The sequence below is a fragment of the Anas acuta genome, chromosome 3 (genome assembly GCF_963932015.1).
Source record: "Anas acuta chromosome 3, bAnaAcu1.1, whole genome shotgun sequence".
Taxonomy (NCBI): domain Eukaryota; kingdom Metazoa; phylum Chordata; class Aves; order Anseriformes; family Anatidae; genus Anas; species Anas acuta.
The window spans coordinates 11,847,689-11,873,145 of record NC_088981.1 but is presented as its reverse complement, the minus strand read 5'-3'; the positions used below and the strand labels follow the sequence as shown (position 1 = coordinate 11,873,145).

The window sequence follows — 25,457 nt, the reverse complement described above, 5'->3', positions numbered from 1 at the left end:
TTTTATTCAAAATGGATTTTTTATATAAGATACAAAGAATCAATAATTATAAGGAGATGAGCAGCTGTTTGTAAGGCATCTGGAAGAGTCTCTTTTTGGAATGGTGGGATTTTACAGCATCTGACTTTAGTGAAAGGTCCCTGTGAAAAAAGGAAAAGGGGAGTAAAGCTAAAAGAATTTCTGGGATATAAATGAGGAAGTTTAATATTAATGATTGTCCCAGGTTCACTTACCCTCATGGCAGTAATTGTTTCATCCTCTCCAACTTTAGTAGTAAAAAAAAGGAAGCTGATGTAAGTGTTCTGCTGTAAAAATAACGTCCTGGTTTGGGAATGTATTGCCATGTTTGAGAGGAGTAGCAGTGGATTTGCTCACACACATGTTTAGGAAGTATTAATTAACATATGTGGTAGGGCTAGCATAAGGCAGGCAGTGTGTACCTCCATATGCATTAGGCATGCTGACTAGGTGCCAAGGCTTCAGTCATACTTTTAACTTGGTGAACTTTTTGACTTTGAAGAGTACTCCAGGTCTCCACCGAACTGTTCAAATAGGCTTTCATGTGCTATCTTACACATTAAAATAGATCTAGGTGAGAATAAAAGATAAATTCTCTGTAGAGGAATTATTTATGATGCACATCTATAAGCTAACTGAATCTGCTGTTTTTCTACAAGATTGTTTTGTGATCCAGTTCCCTCCTTATTGGAAGAAAAATTTCATATTTTGTGTTGTGATTTGTATCGTGTTCCTGAACTAAGTAGAAGAAAACATATTTTAAGAAGCTTAAGTTAAAAGCTATGTATCTCCTTGCAGCTGTGCCCGGGGTTATTATTTTCTGTTTTTGATATCCCTAAGAAAATCTTTTGCTGTAATAGATTTAAATATTCTGAAGTGACATCTTACAGATGTCACGGCTTTAAGATGAAATTAAAACATATTTAGGGAATTAATCTGATCAGCGATCTTTTTCTTCTTTTCTGTCCTGCTACTGCTCTGGTGATGCCTACCATCATTCTACTTCCTGTTTTTGTAATTGTATTAGGTAGTATTTTTATGTGTACTGTTGTACAAAACCTGTTTATTTATTTATTTATTCATGTTTTTAAGATTAATTATTATTTTTTTTCAGGCTATTCTTCCACTGTTCTCAACGTAATTATTGGCTTTCATTTACTCATTAAGTGATCTGTATAACTTAATTGTGCATCATTCTCTTTTTTTACTGTGATAAAGAATATTGGGTTTGGGATTTGGGCTTCTTTTAAACTTTACAGCTATGCATTTACATTGAGGAAGAATCAAAGGTATACTCAGAACATAAAATGGCGTGTTTCGCAGTGGCAATTTTTTGGAACTGGTATGAGAAATTCCAAAGTGTTAGATGGTGTGCTTTGAAAATGTTGAAAGGTTTGTGTCCACTCATATCTCATGGTGAACACCACCTCCAGGGATGTCCATCTTTTCTCTAGCTGAGTCTTCTGTTTTACTTCCAGTTCTTTTCCTATTCCTGTCTGGAAAACAGAAACTGCATGTGGCAAACCAACAAAGCAAACAGAGAAAATTTTCTCTTTCGTTATAAGACTTTATAGGTAGAAATGTAGGTTTGTATGTTGACTGTCTCTCTTGTGAGATATCACTACTCTTGTTTATGCAGAAAAAATATTGACATTTTCATCAAGTACTTTTAGCATTTCAAATTGGGAAGTACATAGTAAAAATCTGTATAAAAACTGTTTTGTTTGTTTGCATCTGCCACTGCAATATAGATTAAGGTAATGAACAACAATATTTTGTATTACACGATAACAGATTCCATTGTGGAATACTGTTTCAAACTTCTTTATATTTTGGTTGCTGTAGAACACATTACAGTGAGTTTATCTGAAATATTTAATCTCTTTTACAGTTCTGTAGAGTTTTTAATGCTGTATTCCAAAAATCTGTAGTCTTTGCAAGACACACAAATCTTTTCATGGAAGTGTCACAAAAGATTAATTTTTTTTCCCCTCAGTTCCGCTCAATTACACAACTCCTATTACACAGAATTTCAGCTAATCCAAGAGGCATCACTTCAAAGACTTGTTGAGGCGCAAGACTTGCTCTTGATCTTTTATGAGCAAGCTGACAGTTTGCTTGTGGTATGCTGTCTGTTTTTTGTTTTATTTTTGCAGGCTCCAAATGGAGAATGAACAGCCTTTTTTTGTTGGACTTTGAATCTCAAATGAAATAGTGGATAGATTAACATATAATGCTAATAGTTTTTTGAGGAAAGGTAGATTACTTTTACAAAACAACAACACCTGACCCAGAATACTGTTGAAATAACTGCACTGGTCTTCATAAGCATCAGCTGTATTTCATAAGTTGATTAAAGGCAGTTAACGTTTTCCAGTTTGTGAACTCTGTCATTGCAGAGAAACAAATGAACAGGTTACATTTTCAGCTTTTGGTAATAAAATGGATATGGACAAGGTGCTTCATAAAACTCATCATTTACACTGTATTCTTCTACAAAGACATGAGCCCAGAATCATTTATTTTTGCAATCTTGCTATCAGCCACCATATGAAGTCTGAACTTGCCTTGGAAAACAAAGGGATTTGGGCAGGTTTTTTTTTTTCCTTATGAAACTTTCAGTTTTCAACAAAACCACATGCTGATTGAATTTATGGCTGGCTGGAGAAGTGATGTGCAATTTCAAGCTTAGAGTATAGAGCACTTCAGAGGGTCTACTACTCAAATATCAGAGATGAGAGTGTAAGTTTGTTGTAGAGGATGATGAAGATACTAAAATTTCTCTAAGTGTAGTCTCAGTTTGTTAATATTATGTTTACATTGCGTGTTTCTTTCGTTTGACTTCTGTGGAATATTATTTATGAACATCATTTAAATTGGAAATTAATGTGATTGATGGGAAGTGGATGTCACATTTTGCTTTTGATCTCCTTGCTACTAAAATTCCTGTATCTACTTTGCTTGTTTTTTAGCCTCAATTCAAAGGAACACAAAGCAAAATTTTGCATTGAAGTAGTTTACTTCTTGTTGAATTGTGGTTGGTTTTTAAACATGATTTATTAATTTTATAGTAAATAAGATTTTGGAATACAGAATCATAGTCCCAAGGATATATTTTTAAAGCTGAAAGGACGATGCCAGCAGCACTGTTGGGGTAAGGCAGTCGCCATAGATGAACATTAAATGGATAATGAACTGCAAGTTGTTAATTCTAGTTAAAAGCATTGCTGTGATGTTTTGCAGCAGAGTGACTAACAGTAATCTGTGACAAAAGTGTTCTTTAAGAACATCTTAGCTGATTTAGTTGAAAGGGACCTAAATCATCCTTGTAGACTGACTTCTTGTCACTGAATTCCCACAGAAAAATGAATTTTAAAATTGCAGTGTGTAGAAAGAAATGGCTGTAGACTTTGAAATCCTTTTCAAAGTTGCAAATAAACCTTGGCCTAAACTGTAGCAAAGATGAATGTAATGCTCTTTAATACATGTCAAAATAGAACATTTTAACTATTTGCCTAGATGTAATTCTGGACTATTAGAGTTGAGTAACATCTTCAAGCATTCCAACTTTGACCACAGCTAGAAACTTCAGCATGCCTGTGATTGCTGCCAGAACATTTTCAAATACATCTTGAAATAAAAAGGAGTCTACAAATGAAAATGATACCCTTGGTAGCTTGAGTTTTTACAAGATGGGCTAACTTTGGAAAATTAAATTCTTGTTCCACATCTTAAAGCTTTGTATTATCTCTTTACTACGGTTTCAAGTTTTAAGTTAGAGATACTTCAGTGATGGTGTAATTGCTGTAGTCTAGTGTTTTTCACAAATTCGAAAGCTTTTGTTTTATTAAAATGCTTTGAATAGACACTTGTTTGTCTTCTCTTGTGTTTACTTTTGTGTAGTGGTAGGGCTTGCTGTTAGCTTGCAAAAGCTCATGCTGTTTTGCTTGCTTATCTGATCTTTTTCTGACAGCTTAGAGATATAAAGCCAGATCTCTGCGTGTGTTTTTTAAATACAAGTAAATACCTGAATATGCCTACTGGTACAACTTTCTTTTCCTTCTTTTCCTCCCTCCCCCAGTTGGGTACAGCTTGGGGAATCACTTCTTGCAGTTCTGCAGAAGCTCAGTTTATTTTTTGCCTTTTGAAAGCATGCACACTTGTTTTAATAATGTTTCCACATTCCTCAAAGGCTGTGCATTTTCATTTTAAAGCGCTTCTTAATTTTCCTAGATTGTATTCCAAAATTTGTTTATCAGAGTCTTGAAATCTTTTGGTCAAACTTTGCAGAGATTCGTGTGTTCCAAAAAGAGGTGTATTAACGTGTGGTATTTCATGTCCTTGTCTATTCATAGATGTGGGTGTGAATATCTGTTTCCATTTGTTATAAAGGTTTTTCCCTGCCTCATTTCAAAGGCTTTACATCTCATCTCATCTAATTTCAAAGACACTCTGGTAGGTGTCAGAGATTCTGTGCTGTTCACACCCAGTTCCTGCGCTGTCTAAAGCTGTTATCAGATCAGCTTTTAGGTTTGTGAAGCTAGAGAGACCACCTTTCTCGTGGCAATTCTGAGACTGCATCTTAACTGAGTGCTGTCTCATTGTAAAGCTCCACAGAAATTCTGAGCAGGCCCTTGGAATTTGCTCTTCATTTCTTTTTTTACTGGAGAAGTTGCTCAGGTTGTGAGTGAGTGTACTGGTAAGACTCCTTAGTTCTGAAATGAAAGTTGTGCCATCAAAGAGGCACCTTCTGTTTTGTTGGTTTAGATACATACTATGTGGTAAGTAGGGTGACATTCTCATAAATATTTTGTGGTATTCAGAGAGGAGAAACAGGCAGCATTTGCTTTGTCTTGAGATCCTCTCATAAGTCATCTCTTGGTGCATCCTCGATGTTGTGCCAGTGAAGGTGTTACTCCAAAGCACTTCTTGATTTTTAGAAATAAACTGAACTAGTGCTACTATGTAGCCTTTTTTTTTTTTTTTTGTATTATTATTACTGTTTTCCTTAAACTCTCTTAGTTATTACATGTATCAGATAGTAGGGAGCTTTGTATCTTTTTGTATCTTGCAGGCAGAAGGATTCTAGACAGAGTAACCAGGATTTCTGTTCTGATAGGTCCTCCCTGCTCCCTTTATGTGGCCCTGACATCCACTTTTAAGGTAACAGCTGTCTTTGCTTTGTGGCTGTGACAGATCTATAGAACACAAAATTCTTGCTCTTTGCTAATGTTTTTGAGTATAATGTACTGAGCAAATGTTTTTGGAACAGAGCCTTAGAAATTAGTCTCAGACTTGCAGATCTCTGTGCTCCGATTACCCGAGAACAAGGAACTTGGAGAGCTCTAGGAGTAAGCACAGTTCATCCTAATGCATTCCTGTTTTTCCTTTGTCCTCCAGGAATTTTTCGCCGTTTGCATTCAGATTCCTTCTGTCACTTCTGTGCTCCTTTTGTTCTAAAACTTCACTGGCTTAATTTTCTTCATAGTTGCAGTCTGGCAAGCAATACAGTTGGCTAAGCCCGCTCCTTCTCGGCAATCTTCCCCCTTTACAAGGCCATCATCTTGGTAGCCTTCCACCCTTTCCCCTTTCTAGGGAAAGTTATTCACTGTGCGCTGAGCTGCAAGTGTTTCAACTTCTCATCCACTTTACCTCTTTTCTGTGATGCGTATCTGTCAAAATGAACAACACAATGAACGGACACAATGAATTTGAAGATTTGGTATGGCATGAGATAAAGTGGGATAGGATAAAAATTTGTGCTACTTCTTGGATGCGGAAGAAAGCCAGAAAATAAAGATGAGTGATGTAGAATTAACACAACAGAGAGATTACTGTCTGTTTACTGATTGATCATGTATTAATGATTCTCCACTGTTACCTTTAAGCATAAAACTCCAGCAAGACTGCATTTTGATAACTGTTTCCAGCCCTAGTGTGCTAAATACCTTATCTCTGTAAATTAGAATCAGTACCTTGCAAAACAGGTTTTGTATTTGCTCATTACTGTTCATCTGAAAGTTAACAAAAGAGTACTGACTGGCTGCAAAGGTTTTTTTCATTTCTGTTCTCCCTCTTTCTTTAGTTTCCTTGCATTCATTGCAAACTAGCGTGTGCAAAATAGAGCCAATTCTCTTAACATTTAAGACAGAACTTTGTTTCCAATAGATGTGTTTCCTGATTCTGCATATATTATGTGTATTTGTAACATTACGGCCATCTAATTTCTATGATATATTTACATACGGTCTAGACAAGCGTTTTATTTCTTACGTGAGGTTGTTATGCTATTGTAATAAAAACAGATATAAAACTCTAAAAGCGTGCAGCATCTCTAAAATGTTACTGTTTGAATGTTCTGGCCTGTTTTCTTTCTTAAGTCACAGTCTTATCATCTTAAGGAAATATACAGTTCTGTTTTGCTGCTCCGCCATACTTGAGGGTTTCCGAAGTAGGCTGTGGTCTCTGTGGAAGAGATTTTGACTCATCTTGTAAAGCTTTTGCTTGCATATAAATGATTATCTAAATTTGTCGTGTGGTTATTATTTCTAATAGCACATTATTACACTTGAGATGTATCACACTGAAGAGGGTGTAAGGTATCTATGGTAGTAATTTGAAGTGACCAGTGCAAATTGCTCTTTTTGGTTGTTGTGGTGGATTGAAATACTGCAATAAGAAATTGTGCTGTACAAAGACCGGTGTCACCACATTCGTTATGCAAAGGTCTTGATGTAGTCTGTTATGGATGTGGCCTTACCGTGTTTTATTCTTATTTTTAGGATTCTCCTTTTACAAATGCAGGAATGGGGTCTAACCTAAACCTTCTGGGTGAGATAGAATGTGATGCCAGTATAATGGATGGAAAGTCATTAAATTTTGGAGCTGTTGGAGCACTGAGTGGTATGTTACTTATGTATTGTAAAGCTAACTACTGATTTATGTGCAAAGATCAATCTTGTTCTTTTTTGTTATGTTTCTGGAGGGGGGTGGCATTATAAAATACTTCCCTGTTTAATAAGTTCTTTCCCTTTAAGGGGAGAAGGAGGCATTCCCGCACACTGAAATGCTGCTTTGTGTTGTTGCAGTGTGTTGTCTTGTTATTTCACTGATAATCCTTTGATGCAGAATGATCATGTGAGAAAGTATTCACCAATGCGGTTAAATTTGCTCAGATGGCTTTGGAGAATGAACCCTTATGATATGATAACTTCATATGAAATTGCAATTATCCATCTTTCTATCTACATATTTTTTTTTTTTTTTAAAAGAATACTAGCATTTAAATTCTACTCACTTTATATTTGTTTTTGTTATCTGCCACTTTGGGGAACTTACTGTTACATAATTCAGTCATAAGGTTACCTGATAGTTGATAGTTAGTCTGTTAGTTAAACTGGTCGAATTAGGATACCAAGGAACTGAGATTTCCTTTACAGTGTCAGAAAGCTACATAGATTGCTCAGCTCAAAACTGAAGCTTATTGTTTATTCTCGAGAATGGGTTTAGCTAATCATCTGTCAAGCTATTTGCCTGTGACATAAAATTTCTGTTTAATATGGATTTTTTTTCATTATAATTTTTCTCACATGAATAGTTACATTTTTATTATTTGTTTTGTGAAACTATTGTGAGGTTTGATGAATATGCATACAGGATTTATTTAATCTGAGAAATAATGTGTTTTTCTTCTCCTTTTTGCCTAGCTTTACCTTTTATTACAAAACAAATATACAGTCCCAAATAGGGATTGCTGAGCTCTTGCCCTAAGTATGTTCAACAGCCTTAACTGTTACCATTGAATAACTTTTCTGACAATGTTTCAAGCTTTGTTCTTTATCCTAGAACAGTTCTGAACTGTGGTAATAACTTCCTCATGTAGATATAAATCTAAAATAAATAGTGAAATGAAGTGTTTCAGGGCTTGCTTGTTACAAAAAATACCCTTCAAACCATGGCAAAGGAGAAAATGAAGGAGTGAGAAAAAGCTAAACCTGAATCCTATAATCCCTGTTCTGGCCAGGTAGATCCAAATAAAAGCTTTTTCTGTCTTGAAAAATTAATAGTCATAAAATGTCTTTGGCCTGTAGAATACCACTGAGTTAATTTTGAGACTTCTGTGGTAGGCAGTCACTCCTAATATTTCAGTATGCTTCTTTCTTTAAAAAACAAAACAAAATTAATTAAATTAGTTAATTAAAAGGCCTTGCCATCACTGATAGGATATGTGAAGGAAAAACTGATAAAAAGTGTTATTAAATCAAAACATAGCACCCTGAGGTATCTCTTATTGAATTGCCAAAGCCTTGGAAATTAAAGGAAGCTGACTTCCATTGCCAAAATGAACATTAAAATGCAATGTGGAAAAATATTTTAATGTTCTGTTCCTCTTTTTTTTTTTTTTTTTTTTTTTTTTGCTAATTTTTCTTTTCAGGGATCAAGAATCCGGTTTCAGTTGCAAATAGGTTGTTGTGTGAAGGGCAGAAGGGAAAACTCTCTGCTGGCAGAATTCCACCTTGGTAATTGCTTTGTTCTGCTTGTCTTTATTTTCGTCTTATGTCTCTACTGCATGTGATATTTGAAGGCTATATCTTATCCAAAGAAGGCTGATGCTGCTTTACATACCAGCTAGAGTGTGCTTTTTAAAAGAAGCTAAGTTTTGTTCTCTGATCTTGAAACATCTTGTGCACTTGATGCAGCTGCGTGTAGAAGTATTGTGGATAGATGGGGATGTCAGGTTGTGATAATTTCTGTCTGTGTTATTATTTCCAAATTTATGTCATACTGAATTCTTATGGTTTTTACTATATAATTTTGAAAAATCTGTGAATGCATCAAAATTAAAGTGAAATTCTACTACCTTTACCTCTGCTTACCTTAAAAAACAAGCAAGAACACAAAGCTTTTAAAAAGTATGTACAAGAATCCTGCTTCATTGACTATGTGGCTTTATTTTGTAGCTAAAACATGAAAATTTCCAGTGTTTACTTGGAAGTTGTTTTAAACATGGTTTCAATAGTATTTACAGCACCAATGAAAACATGCTTTATTGATATCGGTATAATACCTGTATGAAAGAGGAAACTATTAAGCACATGACAACTTTGAATATTACTGGAAAGAATCCAAGAATTGTTTTGGAATTGATTGATTTTAAAAGCATCTTATTTTCATCAGCAGTTTAAATTGACAAGGAGCTTGAACTCAAAGTGGTTACCTCAGTTATCATACTCACTGCAAAAAAATTGCTACCATTTGCTCACTGACTGCAATATTGGCAGATGTATTAAATCAGCACTTATGTTGTTTGAAATTCCTGTATTCAGATTTACAGATTTTACTTTCCTTACTGTGTTATTCTTCCTCTAAAACTATCCAAATAGACAGTCTCTATCTGATAGTACACCATTCCAGTTTAAACAGTGAGGAAAACTACTATTTCAGTGTTCTGTAATGCTGCAAAGGTAGGTCACAGATTGGAAACAGGCATTCCAAAACCAGCCCATCAACAAGCAGATGTTGCATTTAAAATTGTTTTCTTTACTAAAAATAAAAGAAAGAGTGATTGTAGTTAGCGAGAACTTCTTTTTTTGGAGGAGTTAACTAAGGTTCAATTTCAGTTGCTGCAAGTAGCTTATTTCTTGAGATTTCAGGAGAAAGCCAACATTTAGATAAAATATATTAAAAGGGGGTGTCAAATGGGGTGGTTGTTGGTTTTGTTTATTTATTTGTTTATTTTCAGGACAGGGGAGTTTTGTGGTCTCCTACAGGAGCAAGCACTTGTGATTTAGTTTTGTCTCTACCATCACAGTATTTTCTCTAATTGTGGCAAGGAAGAGTACCTGGGATAGTCTGTATCCTATTTCAGCATGTTTTCTGTAACTTCATGACCTAGTTTATGTCACAATAATTTTAAAAATAACTGAATGGAAAAGAAGCTGTATCTGCTTGTCCTCAAAAGACAAGACTAAAATTTTCCAACACTGTGCAAGGTCTTGACTAACAAACGATGTAAAAGACAAGGGAGCTCAAATTGTCAAGGTGAGAAGTGAACTGTTTTCAGAGCCAACACATTCAGCTTATTGTGCAAATGCTTTGGATTTTATTTACCTATACATATTTCGATTTTTCCTTCCCCTTTCTGAATTTTGAGTATGGATTTTATTAGAAAAAACCTAGTCACCTTGGGAACAATCCGTAGTAGTGCAACACAGTAGCTTGCTTTGGTAGATGCTCCTGTATGTGCAGGGTGTCCTGAGTTTGGAGTGGAGCTAATGATCGTGGTAGGTGATGACTGTTGACAATTTCATGCCTTGCCTTTCTGGCAGGGCTTGGCGTAACACGTTCTTGTTCCAGGAGTGAAACATATTCCAGCACAAGCTGGGAAAATATGTTGTCAAGTAGCAAGAGAACAGCTGTATTTTTGGCGTTCTTCCCAAGTGTTAGGCTTTCAGTAACAGATTTTTATTTGTGAAGATACACAAGTTTCATCTTGTTTCTTGTGGGCAAATAGTGTGTTGGAGAGTCTCAGATAATGCATAGCCTAAGAACCTATCTTGTTAAAGAAACCTGGTGGCAGAGACAGCTTCTATAGCATGAACTAAGCTAGCTTCTTGTTTTCTGGCCAGGATGTTTGGCACAGGACCACATGAGAGAAATTCAGGAACTGTGAGATCAGTAGAAGTGGCATTATGGAGGGAGAGGCTTGTCTGTAAGAGAGGCAGTTAGTTTGGCCTGTTTACCACTGTTCTGCACCCATTTGTACCGTGACATTTCAAAATGGCACATTTCTAATTTGCTGTAGAAGAAATTCTAATGAGTGTGAATTTCTTTATTTGGAGATGGTAAGTTTATTGGGGAGGAGCGATCAAGTGTCCTGACTGGTACATGTATGCAGTTTGCTGGGAATTGCTCTGAGGTCTGGTCATTCTTGAACAATATCTTGTTGTTGAGTTCAAAACACAGAATCCCACTATCCAAATTAAAATTTAAAAAGTTTCTAGTAGAGAATCCCTGCATGGATGAGTGTATTTGTTAAAGCTGTTCTAAGGTCCTTACACCTTCTCTCATAGTTTATTCAGCTTGTTGTTGGCAGAATGTTCTCTATCTGTGATGCAATGATAGAATATACCGAACTCTTCTATGTTACATATTATCCTATAAGACGTTCCTAATTGTTGTATAACTTTACAAAAGAAAGAACAATTATAGTTGCACAATTGCACATTGGGTGGATCACTGAGAGTCATCTTTGGTCCCAGAATAATGGATTAGACATTTTGTACTAATAGCTTTTAAGGTTTTTTTTTGATTGTTTTTTTTTTTTTTTTTTTTTTTTCTATTTCATATGCTGAAATGAGGGATACCTGATCTTCCTAAGAGAAAAAAAGCTTATTTACATCTTTTACTATTTCCTTTATATATGTAAGGATTGTAAGATGGTACAAATAGACCTAAATGTCTCCTTTTTTTTTTTAACAATTCTTTTGTATTATTGATTTCAAAGTTCATATTTCCATCCATTTTTCAGTATTAATAATAATCTATATGGGAAGAAGGACTTCCCCCCTCTCCCCCCTCTGGACATGCAGGATTTTGCAGTTCTCACTCCTGGGATGCACGGTGCTATAGACAGGATATGTATGTTGGGTAACTTGCAGGGCAGTGCATAGTCAAGAATGTGCATAGATTGATGACTCACCACCTTTTATCTCTGTTCTTGATGTCATCTCAATAATTTCTTCAGTGCAAGAGTGATTTCAGAGTGATTGCTGCATTTTAAAATAAGCATTACAAAATTTGTTACATTCAGGATCACCTTGACCATCTGTCATGAACCTAACCCTCTTCTGCCACTTCTGTTCATCTCCATGTAGCCTGTCTCCATACAGCCCATATTAAATGGTCCTGTTTGGAGCAACCAGCGCCAGTTCTTGTGAAAATTTGCCTAAAAGGACCATTTTAAGGGTCCTTTGCCTGCATTTTCACTTACTGTGTTGTAGTTTCCCTGGAATTGGAAAGCACCTCTAAACATGGACTTGGTGCTGGGAGGACTTGTTCATCTTCTGTGTGTTTGGAGCCTGTACCAGCTGCAGAGCACTCTTCATTTGATACATTTGCAAGAAAGATCTTTTTATCTTGTTTGTGTAGAACCAGCTTTCAGAGTAGCAGAGCACAAACTCTCATTCAGCCTTTTTTGTTTGTTTGTTTTCCCTTTTGGGAAAAAAATGTATTTTAAACTAGCCTAAAGGCTTTTGAGACTCAGCAGAGGTTTGGCTGCTTTCTGTAGCCCACTGGCTTTGTTCCCTGTTTTCCCTCTTCCTCAGTTAATCATGCTTGGTGGGAGCTGTCTAGGGTTCGTTTTGCTTTTATGCCAGCTTAAGCTATAGCCCTGTTCATGCTTGCCTGCTGCAGCTCTTCTACATAGGTATATGGATGTGTCTTACGGCACCCGAAGTAGTTTGCTAAGTGCCTGCTGGTTCCCACCTTCCCACCTCCCTGTGAGCTGAACCAGATCACAGCAACTTGCTTTTTGGGGTGGTGTGAAGACTATTTAGTCTTGTTTAGATTTACAATTATTTGGCTACCTGCAGAACTGAGTTCATGCTGTATGTCTGTAGGATTTGCTAACTAGCTACCTCGGTATCAGTTTAGAGGAGGGAGTACAGGTGGTATGGATAACAAAACACTGAGATCTTGATTTTTTGGCAAACTGATGATTGCAACTCCTCTGTGATTACGTTGTCCTTTCAGGACATCTGAAGTGAAAAATTAAAACAAACAAACAAAACCACTAACTATTCTTTGGGACCAGAACAGGAAAATGGTTTGCCTGTGTCCACCTTGTAACCAGGGAGATGACTTCAGGAATTAAGGACACAAGCGGGAGCAAAATAAAAGTCACGTTACTTAAGTTTTGAACAACTTAGTACTTCTTGAACATTCTTGGGGGCTTTATTTTTCTTGCTTTGTAAATACTAGTGACTGTTTTTGTGTCTTTAAGTATAAAACAAGCAAGCAATTGTGAGATGTCAGGAAAATGTAGCATTTCTGACTGATCTGTGCTATTCAGGTTATCATCTGTATGACTCCTAATATCTGATCTTGGTATTTTTTGCAACTACCCTTCCTCTATTTTATTCAACAGGAAGCGATTACTCACTTCCTGACAATGTATAGTTGAAAGAAAGCTTCCTTTAGTCAGTGGAGGATACTACTTACTTCAGTTTGGCTACAGTTTGCATTTCTCTCTTATGTTAATATGAGTGACAGGTCGTTTCTTGATCACTAGCTTACCTAAAAGGAGACACTTGAGTTCTCCCAAAGTACCCGGTACCTTACTCTACAGTATCTTGCAACATGAAAAAATATTTATCTGGAGCTACACTAACAATGGTAAGAAATACATGTTTAACAATTCAAATTCTTATCTAGAGAAACTTTTTTTTTTGACACTTAGGTAAGGAAAGACTGAACTTGTAATGGTTGTGTCATAGAGAAGATGGAAAGTACCACTGCAAAATACTACATCCCGAAAGCTGCAGGTGTCAGATATAATAATATCAAGAAAATTTGCAGCAGTAGTAATGCCAATAAATTTTCTTTATCAATAACGTTCTCAGGAATTGATAGTATTATGTGGCCAGGGGGACTTTTGAGTAGCTAAAATAATTTTTTTAACCTCATATTCATAATCCTGATATTTCAATAAAGCTTTTTGAAATTACTCGAAGTCCTTAGTCTTTGCTTCTTATGCCCATTAGGCAGTTGTGGTATTCTAATTTCAAAAGGGAAATAGGAAGCAGTGACTGGAAACAGGTGTCCTTTCCTATGTTGCTGCTGTTGCTGTTTTTCAACGGCTTCCTGAAAATGTGTAATCTTCAACTACCACATTCCCTTTTTCAGGGAATCAGATTAATTTATCTAAGGGGAAGTGGTATAGATAATTGAGATGACTTTTTTTTTTTGTTTTGTTTTCCTAAAATGTACATGTCTGTGTATAACTCTTGCCATCTTTCATTATCATTGCAGTAAGTGCTGTCTCACTGCTTTAAAATGTTCGGTACTGACTACAAAAAAAAACAACTTCCCAATTGTTTTTTGCCCCACGATTATATTAAATACTTAACGGACTTGTCTCATTTGCAAATGCTTGATAAAACACCATGAGATAGACCTCTGTCTTTCTAAATAAAACTTATTTTTAGCTTGTATCGTGCATCCCAAAATAATTCTTGATATTCCAGTAGCACTGACTAACTTCACTGGAAATGTCGTACCATTCTTGTGTCATTCATCCCATGTTGTTAGTCTTCAGGATCTGACTTAGCTGTTATAGAGAGCAAGCCTATGGACAGCGTTGTGCTGTTTTAGCTGCAATTAAGAGCTGGTGCTATTTGGTAATTCATTTAAAATTTAATAGCACTTTTTTTTATTCAATAGTAAACTTAATGTCAGAGCTGCATAGTCTTTTAATGAAACTACCTAAGGTTGCCAACTGCTTATAGCTGACTCTTCTGTGAAATGCAGACAGCTTACAATTTTTAAATGACCAAACCAAATAGCAAAAATAATTGCAAGAAAAGGGGGATTTGTTATATGGTTTTGTTTAAACTCCCTCTTCTGTGTCTCCTAGCTTTTTAGTTGGTGAAGGAGCTTTCAGATGGGCAGTTGATCACGGGATACCAGCATGTCCTCCAGGTATCATGGCTACAAGTGAGTAAACTGGTGGTATGAGTAGGAAGAACAGGACAGAATAATTTAAAATAGTGCCTCATACGTTGAGGTATACATCATGTCGCTGTTCTTAACATTCAACTAGCTTACGGTATTATGGTGTATAAGGATGGTAAAATTTAATCATTTTATATTAAGTATCTAAATAGCAAAAAGTAAGAACTGTTACTTCAGCTGCATTGTAGTAACATGTAATTCAAATGAATTTGTGATTCTAGGATTAAATATAACAAAGGACTTTTTTTGAATTATTACTTTTTAACCAAAATATAGACTCAAACAGCTCAAGTTGTAATCCATCTTGGATCCAAAAAGCACCAACTATGCACGTATCTAAATAGGCTCAGATTCTGTAATTACATCCAGCTCTGATTCTTTGTCCAGGATTGTGTGGTATAAACAGGCCATTATTATTATTTATTTTTTCAAACTTAGCTAGTCTTTTCTTCATCTAATATGGTGGAATGATCCAATCCAGCATGACTCAAAATATACTGTATGCTACGAGTTGCCAGGTTTCTTATAAAAGCCTTCTTTTTTCTTAAAATAAACAAAGTGCTTGGGGTATATTGATACACCATGTGCAAACTAGGCTAAAAATTTGTGCATGTACCCATGGAAAGAAGGATGTAGTTCCCCTTCCTTTTCTTTCTCAGTCCACAACCTTTTGGCAAGTGCCCTTACCATTATTTTGTAGCTTGCTATTGTGGCGAGAACATGCCTAATACTTCCTATTTTTCCCATGCAGGAAAAAAGTCAGAGTTCATTACCAAGAAGACAGACAATTATACATTTTTTTATTTTATTTTATTTTATTACAGTTTAAAAGATTACTGCATGGAATATGTGAGTAGTCCTGAAATCAGAAATTGAAAACCAGGGCTGCTATTAAGGCTTTTATTGGATGTACTTCTAAATGTAGATAAACATCCAGAAGTTGCCGTTCAGAGTTGCTAATACTCAGCGCTCAAATGTAACCCCTGAAGCAGTAGTAAAGTTACACTCAATCATACCAATTTTCATACATATTCATGATGCATTTCATTTTGAACAAAAAATTTTGATTTCTATTCTCACATGACTTAAACTTTATCTATCTGCTGTCCAGAACAGTATTTGCAGAACAACTTTTGGGCTCAGTTAAGCAAAACAGCTTTATTTATGTGAATTTAGAAAAGGGGAAATACTCTTAAAGGATTTTTTTTTCAGATGTATTTGCTGTGTATGTGTAGGAGATCCTCCAGAAGGAGAGTTTCTTGGCTAGGTCTGTTTGAATGCACAAACGTTTACCCTGTTTCTAGTACCACTGCCTTTCTGTTGTGACAGAGATTATCAGTTTCTAACGTTAATTTCCAAATGTTCTTTTATTTGCTAAAATGGTCAGAGCAAATTTATATATGAAGGCTTAAAAATAAGGATGACCACTGCTCCTTTGGTTTACATAACACAGACTGAATTTACACTGGAGACATACCAGATGAATAATCTCAGTTGATGTATTTTCCACAAACTAGCTCCAAAACATTAGTGATTTCTTTTTGTCTCTTCAGCACACTTAGAATATAGCTATTTGGCAAAACAATTTCCATTAAAACAATTAGCAGGATTGTGAAGTTAATCCCATTGCAAAGCCAATGCGGAAATGTCGTGCAATGTCAATGAATAAAGTATTGGTATCAAATATTGGTATTGAAGTAGTCAACCACTTCCCCCTCCCACCCGCAGACGTACACCCCACTTCCACCCAGGTTTGTGTGCAGTGAAGTACCCATATATATGATTATATGCTTGAGTCACTGCACAGGATGGACCTGATGCAGGAACGAGCTGATGCTGTGAGGCAGGCTGTGACTGTTAGGACTTGCATGCAGACTATCAGAGAATCATAGGATATCTGGCACTGGAAAAGACCCGCAAGGATCAGCGAGTGCAACTCCTGGCTGTGCAAAGGTTTTGCTCGAATGACTTCAGTTTAGGGTACTTGAAGGGTATGCTGGAAAAAAAACAGTGGCAGAGATACTTTGTAATAATGAGCAATTAACTTAGACCGAATTCTTCACATATGTTCTCTAATTCTGTTGCTTTTCCATAGCTTAAATTATAGTCCATAGCCAACCCAATTTACAGAATGGAGGTGTTTGACGATTATAGCCTTGAGCTTCAGATTCCCTCTCAAAAAAAGATGAGATGAATGTGTCCACTATTTAAATAACTAAAATGGATATATAAGAAAGAAAAAAAAAAACTGCCTGAGCAACTTAAACATTGTCATTTTCCTGAGAACTGGAGTACACTTTATTGTGCAGTGATTACACTAGCTTGTACATTTGATTTTTCTTTAAAAAATGAAAAGGGCAAAACTAAATAAATATATGAAAAATCACTTCCAGAAAATAATATGTTGATTTCCTTAACAGTCCTTAGAAAAGTTACTCTCTAAAGTTGTCGGCTTCTGGTTAGCGAAGCTGGAAGGTAACCACTAACACCTTGAGTGTTACATGCAGTTGTTGTAACTGAAAGCAATTGGAAACTGTCTCATGGGTAACATGCAAGAAAGCCAAAATTGTTTGTTTTTTTTCCAGTGTTATTAGTGAATTCAGAAATTGCAATGAAAGAGAAAGCTGTTTCCAAGTAACCACAAAGGATCTCATTTGAAGTGAGCTTTTGGACTACATAATGCAAGGAATTTCAAAAATTGGGAGAGGTTTTGATTATGCTTGCTATGTAGAGTTTTTGTGGAGAGTAAGGGGGTAAATTAACTTGAAATGATCTAACTGTTGGGTAGCCGTGTAAAGTGCAGAACCAAAATAATTGCCAAATGTCAGGGAAAATATGCCAGTAACTTAATTACAAACAAACAATAACAACAACAAAACACCAAAAAGAGCCCCACCAAGGCTCTAACTCAAACCGTAGACATATACTTGCAACAAGCATCAACAAGGAGAACTAGGTGCATATGTTCTGGCTTCTTGGTGCTGCACATGGAAAAAATATTCTTGGAGAACACATTATTCACTCTTCCTTTTCCTGGACCTGAGAAGGCAAGAGGAATGTTATACTTGCTATGAGGCTTTGGGATTGTGTGGCTGGTTTTATAGTGATGGAGCTCTCTGTATGATCAGTTACAAAGAAAGTTGCATGATCAGCTTTGTGGTCACACTCCATAATTCTCTGAGAACTTCCAAAGCATTTGAGCACCAAACTGAAATGATGTTTTAAACCATGATCTTTTTTGAACTACATTAAGGTTATGTCAAGGCTCACCTGCTTTGTCTTCTTCGGTTTGCCAAGTGTGCAAGGAAATGGGATTTCTACTGTATGTAGAAATCCGGTGGCTTCCAGTGGAGTGAGTGTTTTTTCTTTTATTAAAAAAAAATCAAAAAAGAAAAAAAAAAAAACTGAAATGCAATCTGCTTGCATTGCCTACAGACTGCAAAAAAGCTGAATTTAATAATTCCTGCCCATACAAACTTATGCTAGCACTTCGTTACCCTGTGTAAGAGAGACTGCTCTGAAAGTGTGATCAAAATGTTGAGTGTAATTACAGTTTAGAAATTCTAATTGACTGTATCATGCAACCTCTCATGAATGTTGAAAGTATACTTTACTCTAAATTGGCAACGTAAATATGAAATACAGCTTCAACTGCCAATATATCTCTGCTTGCACTACTGATAACCAAACCACTTTTATCTCTGTTTTTCAGTCCAGCCTACAGTAGATGCAAAACAGTTGATTTGACAAGGATAATGTGGTACAAGACAGCATCTTACAATTATGCATCTTTGATGGGTGATGCCATCAGCCCTGGCTGGGTGGGAATGTGTTACGACGTATGTAATGTGAAGGTGGATCTACTTTGTACAACTGTGTTTGAAAGGGGGAGTTCAATTTCTAGCAGCCTAGAAACTGGCACGAAATTGGATATCGGAGTTACCAGCCTTAAGGCCTTTTATTTGTGAGACGGTAGTTATGGCACTTCATTTAAAATCCGACCAAGGTATCACAAAGGGGCTTTAAATGAGAACGTCAGTTTTATATCTGAAGCTGTGGTAGACCTAACCTAGTATTTGCTGCCGAAACAAATCAGAATTACTGCACAGCTAATGCTGCTGAGCATTGTCTTCCTACTTGACATAACATGGGGCTGCTTAAGTATACAGTCTTTAAAGAGAAGGGGAAGTACACTCGTGCAGTGTGCTTGTACCTCTAACTCTAATGGTGTGGAAGGGACCATAAGCACTTCAGTAAATTGTATTCCTTAAGAGCAGGAGCACCTACATCAGAAACTGGAAACCAAGTGTAGCTAGAATTGATGCTTGAAAAAAAAGGAATGAGCAGAGTGAATGTTTACCTCCTTTTCCCTACCCCATTTGCTGCCCTAGACAATAAGCTCCTGAGTTAGGACTGATTCTTGCATACCTAGAGGTGATCGATGCTATTTTATGCCCTTGAGCCCACATTAGTTTCTTGCATCAGTAAAGACCTTTACAGCTCAACTATGGTTTGTTTGAATAACTACCTCTTTTTCATTATTTTGAGATCTGCTGAATAAAATCTGCTGGTTTATCATCAGTCACTGACTCAGAATCCTTCTTCAGTTCTTCTGCCCTGTGCTTACCTTGACTAGCTTAGCATCATCAGCTTGTATCATTGTTTTGGTACTGCTATGCGTTGCTTTGGCATTCCAGTTATAACAGGCCATTTACTCTGGCTTTGTTTTCTCTTACTTTAACCATAATAACATTCTTTATTATCCATGTAAGGATATTCCATTTTACCTTACGACTGCTTTGTTCCTTTAATGAAGGAGAGACGTTTCTAGGTGCCATGCAGGTGGTGGTACTTCTAGTGCCACCATATGCCTCCCTGTGCATCAGTACTGCCAATATTTGGCCTGTCTCTTTTCTAACCCCCCTCACACCTCCTCATTTTTTCTTCCACTTCACTGTTATTACAGTTAGAAAAATGTTTGTTGTATTGCTGGGACTGTGCTAGAAGGTTCTGTGATTTGGTTCTTCGGTTTTAGGGTGAGAACGAAAGAGATCTGGAGAGAAACTCAGGGGTTTGGGGGATTTTACTAGGTAGCTTGCTTACCTGCTCTGTGTAGGGGACTTTCTGAGTTCATATCTTAAACCAAGTTCATATCTTGGTTTAAGAAACTAAGAATTATCTTTCAGAAGATGCTTCTCTTTAATAGTAAGAGCTGCTACTTCTGTTCTATAATATGCAAATTAAATGGGCCTGGTAAATGCAAGTTTCATTTGCACAAAAAAATAAAAAAAAAAGTGGTGTGAAGGCTCTCTGGATTTGGATTTGGACATAATATTACAGATCCACTTGCAGTTCTGAAAGTGCCACCTCTTTGCAGGCTGTAAGTTAGCCCGGAAAAATCTGGTGCCGAAACACCCAGAAGATATTTTGAGTGAAGATCTTCCAGGGGGCAGGAAAAGCTGCCTGATGAAGAGGAAGGGGTTTCTTCCAGGGTGTAGTAAGAAATTCTATATTCAGCAATAGTTTACCCTGAGTCCTTGCCATGAAGGACAGATCTGTATGGTAGTGCTATGAAAAAATAGGTTGATTCTTTTGTACGCTTCTGATGCTGAGTATTTTTTTTTCCCTTTCATGTTGCTGTCTGTCAAAGTATGGCGACATGGGAAGTAGTGCTAGTAGTCTTTGATCTCAACAGAAGCATAAGTGGTGTTAATTTGTCATTTAAAATGGCTTTGTTAAAACGAAGTTTATTTTCATCTGTCTTTATTTGTGCCATTTATTTTAGCAACTGCTCAACAGAATTCCTTGTTGGATCATTTTAATTCCTGTGGGTTAACTAATTTGCTAGTATATTCCTTTTTAATTTTCTTCTCTCCAATAGTTGCATTCTCTTTTAATACGGAGTAAAAAGATAAAATGCAGAAAATTCCTTTGGGTTCTTTCAGTTGACTATAAGAACTGCCTGCCAGGGGGTGCTATACGATTGGGCAGAGCTCTGTGCTCCAGCTGTACTCTGTACTCCAAAGGCTTAAGAAGAGTTTTAGTTTTCTTAGTATTTTCAATTTATTGTTTGCTTTTAAACAGGCTTGCTGAATGCTCATAGCTTGCATAATGTTTTGTTGCATAACAATTTGTAATGACTGTAATAGAAACGGTAGAGTTTGTGTTCCTGGCTTTCTGTTCCACCACTGTAAATACAAAGGTATTGTCCTGACCTTGACTTCTGATTTAATGATGCTAGAAGTCTGTATCTGTTACTTGATTTTGAAAACTTTAATTATCCACTTAAATATCTTGTGAGTTTTTAGCCTACCCTCAAAGTACTAACGTGAATTGGTATGGCTTATAAAAGTAAGGAAATTTTATGGAAATGTGGACTTCTTATTAAAAAATTTTTGCATTACCTTTGAGCAAGAAATGTTAGTGTACTATAATAAACAGCTGGTCAGCTGCAGGCCTGTTTAAAGTACACAGACCTAGAAATAACAAGTAGATATGTATCAATTTTACCATTCTAAAAAAAAAAAAAAAAAAAAAAGTTTTACATTTTGTTCAGCATATACAATTCAGTAGTTTGAAGGAGTCCATGAACAGGACAACTGTAACTTTCTCTCTTTAATAATATTTTCTCTTACCTATGTTCTTTGGTCCATTTCCACCATTTCTTACAGGCTGTGAAAGATGACTCAGGAGAAGTTCTGTCTAGTGTCTGTGAATAGGACGCCTAAGGCCATCAGTAATGCTACTGGAAAATTATCAGAGGTCTAGGAGTTAGAGAAGACTGTAAAACAGTAACTCAGGAACTTTTTATAAATTTATAAAAAAATTTATAAAATTTTGCTTTTGTTTTAAGTTCAATAACTCCTATTCTGTTTGCTGGTTCATTCTAGATGGTTTAAGGTCCACAAGCTTACACGGCTGTGATCACCTTGTACCGTTCTTTCATTATGAACCCTATGATTCAAAGCTAGTAATCCAGATTTGTCTTTTCTTGAATCTAACACTGGAAAAAACACCATTTTAAGATTCATGGACTTAGATTTTTTTTGTGCTGCTATAGAAATCAGATTGTGGACTTCGTCTGTATCCAAATGATCTCAGTTTCTTGGTGTTCGTTCCAGCTGGTGCTTACAACTGCTGTCACTGAGAATTTGTCAATGTGCATGTGTACACGTGCCTCAGTACAGCCACGTGCCTGCGTGCACGTACAGCAGTAGTTTCCAACAGGTCAGTTTCCTCCAAGGTCAGTCTCAAGGAGAATATCCCTTGGACAGACAAAATGTCAGGTCGGCTTGAATCCTACCCTTGGGGAGATGAAACTGGGAAGGGCCTGTAAATATGTTGCTAAAACTTTTTGTCATCAGAGTTGATTTTGAAGAGCTTTATCAAAGGAGGAGAGCATGCAGCATGCAAAATTGATGCATATACAAATGGAAATACAGAAAATTGTTTTTGAAGTTGTTCTGTTTTATGAATCAGAAAAGTCAAGTAGGGTAACGAGGGTTGCAGGAGACAGGTGTGTGCAAGGTGACTAGAAGAGAGGATTGCTGCCCTGGAATCATTTTGGGAGCACGTGACCAAAAAAGACTTAACAGAAGTGGTATTAGGGGGCTAATTGGATGCTATAAGTAAGCCTGGTGTAGTGTTTGCAGTGCAGAACAGCACAGTGTAACCTCTGAGTGCTAAGGGTTTAGTTCAGTGGTCAGGAGGAATTATCACGGAAGAGCGGTGTGGAACGGGGAATACAGTTGTGTTTCATTTAATCGGTTGCTGTATCATTATATAGTAAACTGTTAAGATTTTGGGTAAAATATTTACTTGTATATAGTATAACATAGTACCAGGAATTGTGGGAATGATCAAAGATCCAGAGCGCCAACAGGGTTAGTACAAGAGATGAAAAAATGACGTGGAATTTTTATGGCAGACAAGTGTCACACACATGACATCTCTGAACCGACTCAGACCAATGTTCTCTTTCTTTTTGTTCCACTGACCTGCTTACTGCGGGTTACTTTCTCATCTATTTCCATAAAATGGTAATAATGATGTAAAAACCCTATTAAAAAATGTATTAATGGCCTGGCCATGGTCATACACATGTAAGATGAAGAGCCTGTGCTGATGAATTATGTAATGAAGATTTTGTGGTTCTTTCTCATCCATGTGCCCAGTAATACTGGAACCTTTTCAAACTGGGAAAACCTGTAATGTTCTCACTTTGAGTGAGGTGTTCCTGTGAGATTTTTCTTCCACATTTATAGGTAATAAATAAGCACATATTCTGACACCACCTCTGCCAATACCGACCACTCATGCAGGTGAGGGGTGTTGAGTAGGTTCTGCTTCTACCTGTTCTGTGCTCAGCCACTCAACCTACTCTGCAGGAAAACCCTCTGTGCTTGTTTCAGCTTCCACAACTCTGCTGTGACTACGTATTCTACCCAGTGCTTCCACCACTGACCACGAATAGACCCAAAATGTAGGGCTTTTAGGTACAGAGTGCACATGGAGAGTTCCTGTTGGTACCTTGTGGGGTTGAAGGGAGAACGTGGAGGACTGGTAAGATGTTTTCAGGCCCTCGAAGGTGATTTGTTCTTAAAGGTACCCCATGCTGCATTGCAGGGGCTTGTGACAAGTGCCATAAATGTGAGAAACTGAAGTCCTGAGCTTTTAATAATGTTTTGGTTCTGCTATGCTTTTGTTGTCAGTCATTACACGTCTTTCATCTGGATGAGGCCTGAGTATGACATTTAAACGCTCACAATCATTTTGTAAAGCTGTGGGTTTTTTTGTTCTTTTTTCTCTTGTCTCCCACCAGCTCTGAAGTAGTTTTATTTATGACAGTATGTACATAAACGAGAAGGCAAAACAGAAGGGCTGGTTATATTCTGTGGCTTCTGAGATGCAATTCTTTTAAGATTGAATGTACATACTATTACTGGGTAGTAATTGTCAAGGATTTTATCTCGAGGCACGTATTTGATTTTCATCTAAGCTTTGAAATTCTTGAGTAAATCAAAGGATGCTGTACTAAATACCTTTCCATATATTCCAGCAATACCTCTGGACTGTGCTACAGCAATTTTTCAAACTAAAATCCCGTCTGTTCCCTTACTATCCTTTTCCTAGCTTCCTCCCCTTTCCCAGTCAATAAGCTCTATCTCTTGCTTCCCCTTTTCCTTGGCCCAGGTGCAACATCAGGCTGATGTAGCTATATTGCATTTGTTTTAGGAAAACATACCTGTCTTCAACACTGTGTTGTCCTTTTCCTCTTCTCAAGCTTGGAATATGCTATCTTGTTGGAGAAGGTGAGAGTGTTTTTTGTACTGTCATTTAGGACAAATGAAGTTTGTTTGTATCCTTGCACAGCAGAGTTGAGTTTTTGTTTTGCCTTAGATGTAATTTGAATTATGAACCTGCTCTGTGTTTAGGTGTTTCCCTTCTGTGTACAGTGCTTATTTTCAAAATAATTTTCCAGTGGGCTTTACTTCATCTTGTATGTGCATTATTAAACGAGTACACTTTAATTCTGCATTTTTTTAGTTCATGAAATGTTTTCTTGAACCAAAACTTCGCAGTATGTTCTTTGACAAGGATGACGAACTTACAGAATATTTTCAGGAAAAAAAATATTTTTTCTTTCATTTAGCATGAAGCTCACTTGTATTTTCTAGTTTCCTTTGTCACCTGTAGAACAAGATAAAGCAACCAAGTTAACTGCCCAGTTAAATAGCATTCCTAGTGGTTTTACCTAGCTAGGTTCCTGGAAAGCAGGAGTAAAATGGGGGCAGGCGGCCTTTTATCTGTTATTAGCTGTTATTTCCTTATTATGGAAAAAATCAAACTTAAGATTCCAGACATTTTATTTTTAATTGGTTATCTGCAGTTGGGCAAAAATCTGTGTCAGAGGAAGAAAGGGAAATGGCTAGGTTTTGTTTTACTAACTCGTCAATTATTTCGTGATTCTTGGGTCAATTTGGAGGCATTTTTGGAGGCATTTATCCTGCCTAGAGGAATCACTGATAATAGTTATTTCCCATAAATAATGAAAGGCAATTATTATCAGTCTTTGCTAAAGCAACATTGTCCTAATAACTACTCTAAAGTTGAGTGGTGGAAGAAGCTGGGAAAGTTTGTGTATTTTTTCTAGAAAAACACTATGCTAGCTTCCTTATCATAGGCCATGCTGTGTTTGTCATTTAAGTGTCATAGTAGTTATGGTGGTGTCTGCTGTACAGGGAGAGGATGAAAGAGGAATGACATAAATTAGGATATGGGAATCATTGAAGATACCCAAAATTTGACTGCATAAGTTCCTGTGCAGCACTTTTGCACTGGGCTTGCTTTTACTAGGAGGTTGGAGTACATGACCTCCTGACGTACCTTCCAACCTATGTCATTCAATGGTACTAGAAAACTGTCTTCTCCATCTGTCTGCTTGACATCTGACATAGATTAAGCTACACAACAAAATAAGTGCCACACCATCTCCTGGGGTTCTAGAGACCTGCTCATCCAGAAGAAGAGTCTTTGTTGGAGCAGACCACCACTGCTCCCCCATGAGATCAGCAAAGTAAAAAAGCAGTGGAGAGAAAATGCACAAGTCTTTACCCCAGCATACAGTTAAAAGGCAGTTGAGCTACCCGTGAACTGAAAGTATTTGACACCTCAGGATGCAAAATTATTGCTTTGTATGAGAGTCA

At 36.8% G+C, this 25,457-nt stretch overlaps 1 protein-coding gene across 9 annotated transcripts in view; it reads left to right on the top strand.

Annotated features, from left to right (window-relative positions):
* TASP1 (taspase 1) overlaps window positions 1-25,457 on the top strand; it is an 83,233-nt gene that overhangs the window by 7,534 nt on the left and 50,242 nt on the right. For 6 of the 9 annotated variants that reach the window (XR_011094483.1, XM_068675709.1, XM_068675710.1 and 3 more), the window contains exons 5-7: window positions 6,801-6,921; window positions 8,453-8,537; window positions 14,654-14,733. Coding sequence is in view for 8 of the 9 variants with exons in the window: in XM_068675709.1 (XP_068531810.1) it covers window positions 6,801-6,921; window positions 8,453-8,537; window positions 14,654-14,733 (286 nt within the window). In the remaining variant the exon portion in view is untranslated. Of the gene's footprint in view, window positions 1-5,099; window positions 5,182-6,800; window positions 6,922-8,452; window positions 8,538-14,653; window positions 14,734-23,985; window positions 24,063-25,457 lie in introns of those variants that run through there. The other 3 variants (XM_068675711.1, XM_068675705.1, XM_068675706.1) reach the window with 3 other exon arrangements.